Consider the following 15,352-nt stretch of genomic DNA (forward strand, 5'->3'; position numbering starts at 1 on the left):
GATATGAATATGAACACAAAGCAAATAATTTAGTCCCGCAAATGTGTTCAAAATCTAATTTTTTGTAAATTAACAATAATAAAAAAACTAGGTTGTATAAACAGACTTTTATTCTAAAACATCGGACGAAGCTCATTAATATGTATTACGTACCATTACGTCAAACCAGTATGTTTTTCTGATTTGCAGAAAGGTTTCTAGTTAATATTCATGAGATGAGCCGTTCTGCAGCGTAAATAAACTTTTATTTTGAAAATCAGAATCCATTTTCCGGAGTATCGGTTTGGATGGTGTTTGTTATGGTCTGGGGTTTAGGTCCAGAGTCTGGACAGTATGAGTGTCTTTCTGCTGTAAACACTCATTTACGCTCTCTGACGATTTTCTGGATAGTTAAGTGATTCATCCTGATGAATACTCTATGTAATTCAATATTAATATTTTATTTTACAGTATAATGTATCAAAAAATTAGGAAAAAGTGAATTATCGTATTTTGTTATGCTGTCATACAGTATGGAGAAGGTCCGAAAGATTCTGGTTCATCTGTCGAAGGAAAACGCCGCTCCGCAGTGCGCAAGATTCGTGCAGGTCAGCTGAGCTCAAATATATCTGTGTATAAAAATAATAATTTATATGTATATTTCTGGATCACAAAACCAGTCATAAAGGTCAATTTTGTGAAATTGAGATTTATACATCACATTAAAGCTGAATAAATAAGCTTTCCATTGATGTATGGTTTGTTAGGATAGGACATATTTGAATACAACTATTTGAAAATCTGGAATCTGAGGGTGCAAAAAATCAAAATATTGAGAAAATCGCCTGTGAAGTTGTCCAAATGAAGTTCTTAGCAATGCACATTACTAATCAAAAATTAAGTTTTGATATATTTATATAGTAGAAAATGTATCAAATATCTAAATGGAACATTATCTTTACTTAATATCCTAATGATTTGTGGCATTAAATAATATAAAAAACGACCCATACAATGTATTTTTGGCTATTGCTACAAATATACAAAATGCTACTATATATAGAGAGAGAGAGCTGATCTCAAATATATCTTTGTATATAAAAAAAATATATATTTTACCGTGTAATATTTTAGAGTAATAATAATTTTATCTGTGTAACTTGTATATATATGTGTGTGTGTGTGTGTGTGTGTGTGTGTGTGTGTATATATATATATATATATATATATATATATATATATATATATATATATTAGAAATATATACCATTGTATTGTGAATTTACTTGGTTACAAATTTATAATTGACTTGAAAGCAATTTTTAAATAAAGCAATAATAATCGATGTTTCATTTGTGTGTGTGTGTGTGTGTGTGTGTTTTTCTTTTTGAATATAACTTTTTATATTATAACTTAAAATTTGAAATGTGTGACCCTGGACTACAAAACCAGTCATAAGGGTCAAAGTTCATTGATGTATGGTTTGTTAGGATATGACAATGTTTGGCCGGGATACAAAGGATCAAAATATTGAGAAAATTGCCTTTAAAGTTGTCCAAATGAAGTTCTTAGCAATGCATATTACCAATCAGTAATTAAGTTCTGATATACTTACAGTAGGAAATTGACAAAATATCTTCATGGAACATAATCTTTACTAATGATTTTTGGCATAAAAGAATAATTTTGACCCATACAATGTATTTTTGGCTATTGCTGCTGTGCTACTTTAGACTGGTTTTACTGTAAGATTTTGATGTGGTATACAACCAGGCTGTATTCAAAGCAATAGGAGTCTATAGTATGTGTTCATTTTGCAGGTTAACATATATTTGTATAATTTTTTTTTCCCAGAGCATAACCGGCCACTTTGTCGGGAGTGTTGAGGATCAGGCAACTGTGAGCTGTTCTTTGGAGAATAACAGATTTATTGTATGTGACCGGCTGGGTGATGGAGGAGTTCCTCTGAAGGTGAGAGTTATTTTACAGCCATCTGAGTCAGTTCAATCCCTTTAATCCAGTAGTTTTCTATCTGTGAATCAAACTCATTGTCTAACCCTAGAGGGCGTCGTTTTGCCCCATCAAATACCTGTCTCACTCAGAGGCAGACTCCCTGCCCCCAGACACCCTCAGCCGGGGGGTAGACGTGGGCGTGGCTGTGCTGCTGCAGTCGGCCAATCAGAGACTGTTGCTAACGCGTCGTGCCTCCAGCCTCCGAATCTTCCCCAATGTTTGGGTTCCGCCCGGTGAGTGTATCATTCCACAGCGACCCAAATGATCACCCTCAGATCCCCACTCACATGTACTCAATTTACAGACGAGTGAGGTCAATTTTAAACTTTTTTTTTTTTAAATGGTCTCTTTCTCAAATCTTACTTTCCATCAGAGACTGCGATGTTATCAGCTGAAGTTAAAACAGTCACGGAAATGTGGTCAGCATGTGTGTGCGAGAATACTGTGGGGTTCAGGACTAATGAATGTCATTTGTTTGTTCAGGTGGCCACGTGGAGCTGGATGAAAAGGTACACGCTGCGTTACATAAACAGTGTAAATCAGTCAATTAATCAGTCAGTCATTAAGAAATGTTGTCAAGTAATTTTAAAATAAATTGAGGGATTTAGTTTGTGATTGGTGATTTTTTTTATATATATAATTAATATACAATGGGGTTCAATGAGATGTTTTGCATTCTAATTTAAAACATGTTTTTTTATATAAAATATTATATTATCTGCATAGCAAACTGAGTAATCCAGTATTTTTAAAAAGCACAAATTCCACAAGTTTGTCATAATATTTGTGCAAATCACAAACATACTTATTTGACCTAGATATTGTGAAGAACTGTTAATATTTGTTCTTCATTTTTATCTTCTGTTTGTATTTGTTTAAAATTTTAAAACTAGATTTCTATAGACAAACAACCATTCAAAAGTTTGGGGTCAGTAAGTTTTTGAAATTATTATTATTTTTTTTTTTATAAAGAAGTCTCTTATGTTCACCAAGGCTGCATTTATTTGATTAAACATACAGTAAAAACAGTAATATTGTGAAATAATATTACAATTTAATATAACTGTTTTCTGTTTTAATATAATTTAAGATAAGTAATTTATTCCTGTGATGCAAAGCTAAATTTTCAGCATCATTACCGCAGTTTTCAGTGTCACATGATCCTACAGAAATAATTTTAATATGCTGATTTGATACTCAATAAACATTTCTTATTATTATCATCAATGCTGAAAACAGTTGTGCTGCTTAATATTTTTGTGGAAACTGTTACACATTTTTTTCAGGATTTTTTTGATATATATAAAAGTTCAAAAGAACAGCATTTATTTGAAATAGAAATCTTCAGTAACATTACAGATGTCTTTATTGTTACTTGTGATAAATTTAATGGATCCTTGCTGAAAAAAAGCAACAATTTCCTTCAAAAGCTATTACTTATTATTTTTTAGTATTTAGAATGTTACTGTTACTTTATTTTTAATATGTGATTCTTTGTAATATGTGACCCTCAACCACAAAACCAGTCATAAGGGTCAATATTTTGAAATTGAGATTCATACATTATCTGAAAGCTGAACAAATAAGCTTTCAATTGATGTATGTTTTTTAGGATAGGACTATATTTGGCCGAGATACAACTATTTAAAAAACTGGAATCTGAGGGTGCAAAAAAACTAAATATTGAGAAAATCACCTTTAAAGTTGTCCAAATGAAGTTCTTAGCAATGCTCAAATTAGGTTTTAATATATTAACAGTTTTGCAAAAACATGATCTTAAAATCATAATGATTTTTTGCATAAACGAAAAATCGATAATTATGACCCATACAATGTATTTTTGGCTATTACTACAAATATACCCATGCTACTTATGACTGGTCACATATAATTTGTATATTAAACATGTAAAATAATTTCTGAATGAATGAATGAATGGCACCATTGCTCATTGATTTCTGTGTGTGTCTAAATCTAGCTGTTGGATGCAGGACTCAGGGAACTGAAGGAGGAGACCGGTCTGAAACTGAGCCCTGAAGAGATCTCCTCTCAGCTGTTAGGCATGTGGGAGGTGTGTTTATAGCCCATTGTTTTGGTGAGACCTGCAACCAAAGTCCAGAGGGGCCACTGACTGCACGCTGAATTTGACAGATCGAGGCTGATTGTTTGCAAACCGTAATTGTGTAACCAGGAACAGCTGTGTGCTGCACACATCTGTTGTCCATCTCAGAGTTTTAATCATTGACATTAAATTGTTGGTTCAAGATGTAAATCTAATCAAGTTAATCTAGAAGGTTTACTTTAATTTTCAGGAAACAAATATATATCAAACGTTCATCCATTGATGTTGTCGTCATGTCCTCATGTTCCAGCTCTGTATTATTTAGAATTTCTCCATGAATACAAAAGATGTAGGGAGAATATCCTAGACTGCTCTTTTCCATACCTGGAAAGTGAATGGAAAAGGACATTTAAAAGGACCATAAAAGGTTTGGTACATGAATCAAGTACAAGTAGTTTAAAGCCACACACTAAATGAATGTGAGGAGCAGAGTGAAACACTAAACATCCTGGTTTACTAATAATCTCCGCCGTAACTCTCAAATGTCATTAGTTGTGGTTGGATATAATCAACCTTTTAGCCAGTAAAAAAAAACAAAAAAAACATTTACTTTCACTGTATTGAAAAGAGCAGTTTGGATATTTTTCCTAACATCTCATTTTGTGTTTCATGGAATAAAGAAAAGAATGCAAATTTGGAATGATGTGAGGATGAGAAAATGACACCAAAATTTGAAAGTACACTACCATTCAAAAGTCTGGAGACAGTAAGAAGTATTTTATGCTCAATAAGGCTGCATTTATTTGATCAAAAATACAGTAAAAATAGTAATATTGTTAAATATTATCATGATTTTTATTTGAATATATTTTAAATCCTTCAGAAATAGTTTTACACTACCAGTCAAAAGTTTTTGATGTTTTTTTAAAGAAGCATTTATTTGATCCGAAGTACAATGTAAAATTTTGAAATATTTTCAGCATCATTACTCTAGTCACACGATCCTTCAGAAATCGTTCTAATATTCTGATTTGCTGTTTAAAAAACATTTATTATTATGTTGAAAACAGCTGAGTAGAATCTTTTCAGGTTTCTTTGATGAATAGAAAGTTCAAAAGCACAGCGTTTATCTGAAATAGAAATCTTTTGTAACCATATAAATGTCTATATCATCACTTTTGATCAATTTAAAGCATCCTTGCCAAATAAAAGTAATAATTTCTAACCCCCCCTCCCCCAAAATACTGACTCCAAGCTTTTGAATGGTATAGTGTTTAATGTTACAAAAGCTTTTTATTTCATAGAAATGGTGATCTGGAACTTTCTATTAATCAAAGATTCTTGTAATAATAATAATAATAAAATAAAAAATGTTTCTTGAACAGCAAATTAGCATATTAGAATGATTTCTGAAGGATCATGTGTCACTGAAGACTGATCACAGGAATAAATTACATTTTAAAATATATTCAGATAGACACAGCAAGCGGAAGACTTCTTTAAAAAAACATAAAAAATCTTACTGTTTAAAAACTTTTGACTGGTAGTGTAATATGCTTATTTGCTACTCAAGAAACATTTTTTCTTCTTATTAGTTTTGAAAACAGTTGTGTTGTGTCACTTTTGATCAATTTAATGCATCCTTGCTAATAAAGTATTCATTTTTTGAACTTCTAACTTTTTGAAAGGTAGTATATTTAATGTTATGTATTCCCTGTCCAGTCAGTGTATCCCCCCATGTTGTCTAGAGGACTGCCTAAGAGACATCACGTTGTGACGTACATACTTCTGAAGAGCTCTCAATCACACCTGCAGCTACAGGTACAACTTTAAGTCATCCACAATTAAAAACAACAACATTTTTTGCTGATTTGAAGTCTCTGTCCTCTTTTCTCAGACTTGTTTGCGTGCTGATCCTGCTGAAGTCAGTGCTTGTGTGTGGGTCGATGCAGGTCTGGTGAAAGTTGTGGTATCAGCTGTAGATGGTGAGGACGATTCTGTTCAAATACCAGCTGACCTGCCACAGACCGTCAGGTACTGAGAGCATCATTAATCATCTAGCCAAGTAAAAGTTGACCCAAAAAAATTAAAATAGGTGGAAATGTACTCACTATCAGGCCTTGTTTCTTCATTGTAACAGATTTGGAGAAATTTAGCATTACTCTGCGGTAAATGGGTGCTTTCAGAATAAGAGTCCAAACAGCTGATAAAAACATCACAATAATCCACAAGTAAAACACACGCCCCCCCCCCCAACAATTAATGTCTTGTGAAGCAAAATGTTGTGTTTTTTTAACTTTGAACCATCAATTCCAGACAAAATGCATAATTTAAGTTCATAATCCATAATAATGTTTCCGAATATTTGTTTCCGAACAGTCGTGGACTGTTTTCACTTTTAAATTGTGCTTGATCTGTGCATATTTCTCTCTTTTTCACTGGAGAAAGCAATAATATGGATATATACAGTTCAGAAAAATCATTTAGGTCCCACAAATTCTTTGGTTTTTCAGCATTTTTGTGTATTTGATCCCTTTCCAACAAAGACTGTATGCTTTTGAGGTCCATCTTTTCACACTGAGGACAACTGAGGGACTCATATGCAACTATTACAGAAGGTTCAAACGCTCACTGATGCATCAGAAGGAAAAACTATGCATTAAGAGCCGAGGGTGAAAACATTTGGAATATGAAGATTAGGATAAATATAACTTCTGGAAAACATGCAACTAAATAAAAACAAAATTATATTTAGGCAAAGTAAGAAAAATTTACACATCTCCATTATGTTCAAAAGTTTACAACCCCAGCTCTTAATGCATAATTGTTGGAATGTGTTCAAATACACAAAAATGCTGAAATACCAAAGAATCTGTGGGACCTGAAGGACTTTTCTGAAGAACAGCAGGCAGTTTAACTGTTCAGGACAAACAAGGAACTCATGAACAACTATCACTAAACAAAAAAACACAGGTAACAACTCAGTATTAAGAATCAAGTGTATGTAAACTTTTGAACAGGGTCATTTTTATAAATTCAACTATTTTCTTTTGTGAACTATATGTAAACGACTTTTATTCTGATGGCACCCATTCACTGCAGAGGATCCATTGGTGAGCAAATGATGCAATGTCAAATTTCTCTAAATCTGTTCTGATGAAGAAACAAACTCATCTACAGAGAGATTGACTAAATCTTTAGCAAATTTGCATTTTTGCGTAAACTATTCCTATAAGTATTCATTTCATTGTCTGTGTGTCCTCAGTGTGACGGAGGTGTCTCCACACGGTGAGCTGAGCGAGATCTCGCTGCCTGTTTCTGTGTTCTGTAACCGGGCCCCGGATCACGGCGAGGACATTGAACGTGTCAGCACTGGAACCAAATTTGCCTTAGAACTGTGGTTGAAAACACTGGAGCATCATGCTGAGATGGGCTGATGACTCCTCTCTGACTGCTTCTGTTTATGTACATTACCAATTAACCAGTGCCTTGAGGAAGACAGCACCACCTGCTGGACTGGAGCTGGACTTTTAGCACGACATTTTATTCAGGCACAACATTCAAATCAAAATGTTGTGCTTAAAATGAGAGTTTTGATCAGAATATAATTTTATAATTATCAGAATAGAAGAGACTGTAGATGGTTCGCACTCTGAAAAACTAGACAAAGTCTTTAACAAAAAGAATCAATTATTTTAATAGAGCAAGAGCAGACGTTTCAGCCATCCAGCTATTCTCAATGCTCATAATGTGATGGATAATTATCAGAATGTTAATTTAAAGAGATAGTTCAACTAAAAATTTTAATTCTGTCATTAATTACTCACCTTCATGTCATTGTGGTACTGTCGTGAACGCGCATCGAAGACACGGAAGAGAAGAAATTGTTGAGTAAAGTTGTTACTTTTGTTTTCTATTCACACAAAAAGTATTCTTGTAGCTTTATAACATTAAGGTTGAACCACTGATGTCACATGGACTATTTTAAACCTCTCAGATTTCATTAAAAATACCTTAATTTGTGTTCCAACGACGAACAAAGGTCTTACGGATTTGGAACAACATTAGGATGAGTAATTAATGACAGTATTTTCATTTTGGGGTAAACTATCACTTTGAATCTTGTTAGCATTCAACATTTTCAACATTTTATTAATTATAACCGAAAAAACATCTGGGTCCAAGACAGGAGGGTGGTAGAAAATTCCTCTGGTAAAACTGACAAATTAAACTTAATTTAATGCGGTACAGTGTTTCTCTTTTATAATTTTACTTTTTCTTTCAATCACAAAACCAGCATAATATTCACTTTGTTTCAGTAACCCCACCCCCCAATGATCAGACACTTTCATATGCAGAATAAATGAATCCTGATAAATACACCTATTAATTGGATATTTCTTGAACAGTTTGTGTGTGTGAATTCAGGGTCAGTTTAAACCGCAGACACGAAAATATGGGAAAAATGAAATTTCATCACAGATGACATTTGACCGCTGAGATAATCGGCAGAGCTTTACTTGCCTCACCCTTCCTCTGAAACATTTATGTCCTTGTTGTTCAAATATTCTGTATCTTGATTTCTCAATCAAGTTAATTCCTGGTACATTTTTGCCCTCTTTGCTTTTAAAAAGAATTTGACCTAAAGTGACACAGAGTTGTCTACTTTTGTTCAGTTTATCTTGTACTAAGTTTGTCACCTAATGCCCAAACTAGTGAAAACTCGTAGTTTTGATCTGTGGTACAACCAGGCATTGTCATAAAAAAATCTTAGGGTTAAGATTCTTTTGTCAAAAAAAAAACAAAAAAAAAAAACGTAGTCACCCCATTGCCATTTTCAGAAACTCTTTTTAATTTCACTAAATCACTGTTGATACATCACATTACTGTCATCATTCAATCCCATTTTTTAAAGTTACAAATTGCTTTGTGCAAAGATATATAGTAGGAAAATAAATTCTAAATTGATAGTAATGGCATATAAAATCATTTCCCTGTCCGTTCAGCATCCTGCAGTGCAGTGCTGATTGTATGACAGTTTTTTTATCCAACGTAAGGGTTTCCTCAGGCCTTGTTATTTCACACAGAAGGAGGAACAATGTTGGGGATCAGAGAACCTGAATGATGAAGTTAAAAGTGAGTTTTTTTTGTGAGTTTTTTTTTTTTTTTTTTACAGAAAAAGTGTGTTTACATGCTCACTGTGTGTTTTACTATACCTGTGTCCTTCATTTGTTCACCACGTACATTCCTGTCCGGTTTTTCGGAGGTTTTTCTCTCACATCCTGTTAAAACAAAAGTCTGTAGACATTAGATGACAATGAAGTGCATGCATGCTATAATAGACATTTACATATAGACCACAAGAGAAAATAATAGTTGAATTTATAAAATTGACCCTGTTCAAAAGTTTACATACACTTGATTCTTAATACTGTGTTGATAAATGAATGATCAACAGCTGTTTTTTTGTTTGTTTGTTTAGTGATAGTTGTTAATGAGTCCCTTCTTTGTCCTGAAAAGTTAAACTGCCCGCTGTTCTTCAGAAAAGTCCTTCAGGTCCCACAAACTCTTCGGATTTTCAGCATTTTTGTGAATTTGAACCCTTTCCAACAATGACTGTATGATTTTGAGATCCATCTTTTCACACTGAGGACAACTGGGGGACTCATATGCAACTATTACAGAAGGTTCAAAAACTCACTGATGCTCCAGAAGGAAACACAATGGTATTAAATTTGAAGATAGAGAGTAAAAGAGAGTATAATGCTTTATTTCGAACATAAACATAAAACAAGTAACAAAGAAAGTAAACTGAGAGAAAATAAAAAAGACAAACAAACCAAACAATTTATAATAATAAAATGAAACCAACATGTCCGAAAAGGAGTTGGATGAAGCATAAGCTTATTAAAACCTACCCCTTCTCCACTTTTCAATAAACAATCAGTTTTCCCTAATATACATATTTAAGATCAGGGTAAATGTAACTTATTTTGTCTTTCCGTTCAAAAGTTTTCACCCCCGCATCGGTTTTCCTTCTGAAGCATCTGTGAGCGTTTAAACCTTCTGTTACAGATGCATATGAGTCCATCAGTTGTCCTCAGTGTGAAAATATAATCACAAAATCATACAGTCATTGTTGGAAAGGGCTCAAATACACAAAAATGCTGAAAAAACAAAGAATTTATGGGACCTGAAGGATTTTTCTGAAAAACAACAGGCAGTTTAACTGTTCAGGACAAACAAGGGACTTGTAACGTATCTGGTCTTCCCTGTCATCATGAACTCTTGCACCACACTTCATGGACTACAATCCCCATAAGCCACTGCACCAATCACTGCACACATCTGTTCCTCATTTCCCACAGAACTGATTGCTGCATACACCTGTTTATCATTTACCCACATGTATTTAAGCCACTCTCACACACAGCCACCTTGCGAAGTCTAATTGTTCCCATGGTCATTATTCTAAGCGTGTTTCTCTGGATTGGATTGCCTGTGTATGACTCTGGACTGTGTACCCCGTTATTGATTCCTGCTTCCTGCCATTGTTGGATTATCTGTGTATGACTCTGGACTGTGTACCCCGTTATTGATTCCTGCTGCCTGCCATTTGCGACCACTGCTTGATTATTGAACTGTTTCCCGGATTACCTACGTTGTTCCTGTTTCCTGGCGTTTACTCCTGCTTGTTGACTATTCTAATAAAGCCTTGCAAATGGATCCGCACGTCTCTGACTCCTTGTGACAGGACTCATGAACAATTATCAAAAAAACAAAAACAAAAACATCTGTGGATCATTCAGGTAACAACAAGTGTATGTAAACTTTTGAGCGGGGGTCAAACTATTATTTTCTCTTGTGGACTAAATGTAAATGTTCACATAAAAATGTCTTTAATGTGAAATATCTTATTCAGGTCAGTACTAAACAAAAAATAACATGCATTTTGTATGTTTCTGCAAAATTTTTGACTTCAACTGTATTTAGTTTATATTTTTGTGTATTTTATGTTTTATTTTTAGAGCTTTTTTTTCTTTACTTTCTTGTTCCTACATTTTAGATTATGTAAAATATTGTTGTTGGTTTTATTTATTTATTTAATTTTTAACCTTATTACAGTTTTATTTAAAATTTGTTTGTTTATTTTCAAAGAATGTTTTAAATACTTTTCACCTTTTGAGGTCTTGTGTAGCATGAATTGTACTGAATATCTTGGGCTGTTGTGGGTGATTTAGATAATTTTGTTTATATCATCACTGTGAATCATCCAGCTTGTTATTAATATAAATGCCAGAGCCCTAACAAACGCCTCCGTTCAGGTAATCACTCTTTGCTCCGATCAGCTGTCCACCAAAACCTGCTGCTCGGATGCACTCAGCCCTGGAGGCCTCAATGAGGGTTGGATTCAGAATTTAAGTCTTTCTCTTCTGGCTCCCGTTATTGTTCGACTGTAGGCAGGGCATTGTGAGCGGTGACGCCGGGGCTACTGAACGATGGAGGAGACGCAGATGGAGGCCTCACAGTCTCTGAACGAGAGTCGAGTTTCCCACGCTTCAGGTTTCTTAGTCAGAGCCGCACAAAGAGGGGCCTGTGCAGGCGACGGGGACGCTGGAACGCCAGGTAACAGTAGCCAATTTTCCCTAGTTCTGATCTGTGATTGTGGGGTCAGTGTTTTACATGGACTGAGATGCTGGTGGAGAACCCATCTGAAAACCCCTCTGTTTCCTTCCACAATAAAGCTGCAGTTCTATTTGTATAGTTAAAATGTTTGCATTTCTATACAGTCCTTGGCTTGTTGTATTGTTGTGCTGCATTCACACAGTGAGTGTTTTCACTACCTGTTTTTATAGGTGTGACTCTCAAATTGTCCCGTTCATACACCAGCAGACAAGAGCGGATCCATTATGTCTGTCGGAGCAGGTAACCGTAGCTAATCCTTTCTTTAACTTGAGACCAATTCCTGTAACTGATAACTATTGTAAATATCAATACGTTTTGAGTCTGTCAGGATTTAATGCTTAAATTCTTACTGCTACCTTCATACTGCATCAAAAAATGCTGTGGTTATGTTTTTGTTCTGTATTGTTTGGTTCTATCCACCTTTTTCTTCCTGTAAGAGTGGGCCATTTGTAAATGTTATGGGCCTGGCTTCCGGTCTCATTCACATCCGGCTATTTTTAGCTGTACAAAACAGCTGGTTTTGCTGCTTGATATTTCAAATTGGTCTGTCTTAGCGTATTATTTTAATGTATAATTAATTAATCTTAAATATGAACACAATGGTTTGTAGTGCAAACAGGTTTCCATTTACTGCACGTTGTTATCCTTCTCATTATTTCCCTATAATATATGAACCGGAAGTCTCACCTATAGGCTTACTTCTGTCTTTTGTACGTCTTTTACACTTAAATGGTGTGTATTAGGACCTTAAAGGTACATATTATTACCTTAAAGTGTTCATATTAGTACCTAAATGGTGCATATTAGTACCTTTCAAAAGAGTGCTGCCCCCAGTTAAAGCTTTTGTACCTTTTTTTCTGAGAGTGTAGTGATTTTGTTATTAAGTTTAATACTCTAACTTATTTTAAGCTAGTTGCCAATGAAACTGATTTTTGTTTACATTTTTAAAGAGATAGTTCACCCAAAAATGAAAATTCTGTTATTATTAATCATTAATTACTCATGTCGTTCCAAATCTGTAAGACCTTCGTACATCCTCGAAACACAAATTAAGATATTTTTGATGAAATCCAAGAGCTTTCTGACCCTAAACTGCTACTACCACGTTCAAGGCCCAGAAAGGTAGTAGGGACATTGTTAAAATGGTTGACTAAAGAAATTGTTGAATAAAGTCATTATTTCAGTTTTCTTTGCACATAAAAAGTATTCCTGTAGTGTCATAAAATTACGGTTGAACTGATGTCACATGGACTATTTTAATGACAATTTTACTACCTTTCTGGGCCTTAACCGTGGTAGTTGCGTAGATATCTAGGATCAGAAAGCTCTCGGATTTCATCAAAAATTTCTTAATTTGTGTTCTGAAGATGAACAAAGGTAATACCGGTTTGAAACAACATGAGGTTGAGTAAATAATGACATAATTTTCATTTTTGGGTGAACTATCCCTTTAAGTTATCTAATATTTGTAGGAATACTATAATATTCATATTTTATGTCCGCTTTATTTTAATTAACAGTTTTATTTGAACAGATTTAGATTTAATTAACAATAACAACACTGTCTTGAGCTCACAATTTCATCAGCTCAACAAAAATAATTGACATGCAACAGCAAATAATAAGCATTACAGCATAGCATAGCAAGTTTGTCAATTCTGTTCATAGCGCATTCACTTTCAAAATTTGGTTATAATTCAAAGTCACTTTTGTTATAAAATCTAGTTTCACTTTTTTTCATGACCAAACTGTACAGAAACAAAATACAAGCTAAGCTGCATTATAATGAGTTATGAAAAGCATCGCACCGCTTGTTTGCCGTTGGATGTATCAAATGTGCTTTGCGTTGAATACATAGGGATGTCTGGATTGAAGTACATGGGAGGATTCATCTCTTCAGCTTCATTCACGAAAACTCTTCGTTTTGGACAACAGCACCAGAGCACCACCTGAGAGGGGGAACACCGTTGTCCTTTAACAGTAAATGATTAACACTGACAAAAACACCCCTGAAGTGTACCACTTTGGCTATTCTTTGAAGTATTTACAATAAATGACCATAATGTACTGCTGCTTTACTTATAAAAGTTGGTCAGTTTTATTATTTTTTCAGATGAATACACAATCAAATAAGTGACATTTCACAAACGGGTTTGTTTTATTTAAAAGCTAGTACCATGTTCTTTTATAAAACCAAAGGTTATATTACATTGATTCTAAACCCTCGATCACTCACCAGAATGATGAGTATGATGAGGAGGAAGAGGCTAACAGCCGCCAGCGCTAACAGGGCAACCGCCCATCCAGGCACCAAAACAGTAGCCGTAGTAGGTGGATGGTTCTTGGTTGTGGTCTTCGAGGGTTGTGCTGTTGTAAACATGGTGGAGCTGATTGTCGGTTTCCCAACAGTGCTGTGGATGGAGGTAATTGTGCTTTGGGGGGATGTGGTGAAGGTACCATTTGAGACTGTAGTGATGGTGTCGATGGTGGTGGTGCCATTGGAAGCTGTAGTGATGGTATCAATGGGTGCTGCTGTGGTGGTCCCATTGGGAACTTTTGTTGTGGTTCCATTGGTTACTGCATTGGTGGTGCTGTTGGGTGCTGCAGAAATACTTGTATTATCCATCGGTGAGTTGGTTGTGGTGTTTGGGTACATTATGGTGGTGTTAAAGGGTATGGAAGTGGTAGAGTAGATGGAGTTTGTGATGTTTCCTACAACCGCACTGGAGCCCAATGGGAGGGACGTGGACATGTTGGGTGAGAGTGTGGATGAAAGACGGCTGGTGAAGGATTCAGAGTCCGTAATGATGTCCGGAGTGGAAGTGAGGGGTTTGGTCATGGAGGGCGTGGTCGTAAAGGGGGTTTCTTTATGTGTTGTCGTTGGTGGTCTGCTCAAGTTCTTCTCTTCTTCAAAAGGTTCTTCAGTTGGTAATTCATCTGCGGGTGGGATTGAATGTACTATTTATTAGTTGATAATGATGTTTTTGTTAGTTTTGTTGGGAAGCTTATTTCTGCCACAGAATAAAAAAATGATATAATAAATAATAAATATCATTTTGTGGCTCTTTAAGGGAGTAGTTCACTTCCAGAACAAGGATTTACAGATAATGTACTCACCCCCTTGTCATCCAAGATGTTCATGTCTTTCTTTCTTCAGTCGTAAAGAAATTGTGCTTTTTGAGAAAAACATTTCAGGATTTTTCTCCATATAGTGGACTTCTATGGTGCCCCCAAGTTGCAGTTTAAATGCAGCTTCAAAGGGCTCTGAACGATCCCATCCAAGAAACTATAAGGTTTAAAAAAAAAAAAAAGATTTTACAATTTATATTCTTTTTAACCTCAAATGCCCCTCTTGTCTATCTCTACGTGAACTCTATGCATTCTGGTTCAAGGCAGTTAGGGTAGGTCAAAAACTCCCAACTTATTTTCTTGTCCAACTTCAAATTCGTCCTACATCGCTGTTTTACCTTTTTTCTAAAGGGCGTTTGATCTTCTTTGCGTGTTCACTTTGTAAACACTGGGTACTTCTGCAGCGATGTAGGAAGATTTAAAAGTTGGAGGAGAAAATGAGATAATTTTTCAACATACCCTATCTACCTTAAACCAGAATAC

The 15,352-nt window shown here is 34.9% G+C and overlaps 1 protein-coding gene across 4 annotated transcripts; it reads left to right on the top strand.

Annotated features, from left to right (window-relative positions):
- The first annotated feature begins 283 nt into the window (after positions 1 to 283).
- nudt17 (nudix (nucleoside diphosphate linked moiety X)-type motif 17) lies at positions 284 to 8,444 on the top strand. Of its 4 annotated transcripts, XM_073846984.1 has the most exons (9): positions 284 to 420; positions 512 to 587; positions 1,834 to 1,950; positions 2,042 to 2,225; positions 2,476 to 2,501; positions 3,971 to 4,063; positions 5,777 to 5,875; positions 5,952 to 6,088; positions 7,320 to 8,444. In XM_073846984.1, the coding sequence occupies exons 2-9, from the start codon at positions 513 to 515 to the stop codon at positions 7,489 to 7,491; spliced, it is 903 nt and encodes a 300-aa protein (XP_073703085.1). In that variant the 5' UTR covers positions 284 to 420; position 512; the 3' UTR covers positions 7,492 to 8,444. The 4 variants fall into 4 exon arrangements, with proteins under 4 accessions (XP_073703085.1, XP_073703084.1, XP_073703087.1 ...); XM_073846983.1 differs by having other exon boundaries at positions 284 to 587; XM_073846986.1 differs by lacking the exon at positions 1,834 to 1,950.
- The last annotated feature ends 6,908 nt before the right edge of the window (positions 8,445 to 15,352 follow it).

Source organism: Garra rufa, chromosome 9, assembly GCF_049309525.1.
Source record: "Garra rufa chromosome 9, GarRuf1.0, whole genome shotgun sequence".
Taxonomy (NCBI): domain Eukaryota; kingdom Metazoa; phylum Chordata; class Actinopteri; order Cypriniformes; family Cyprinidae; genus Garra; species Garra rufa.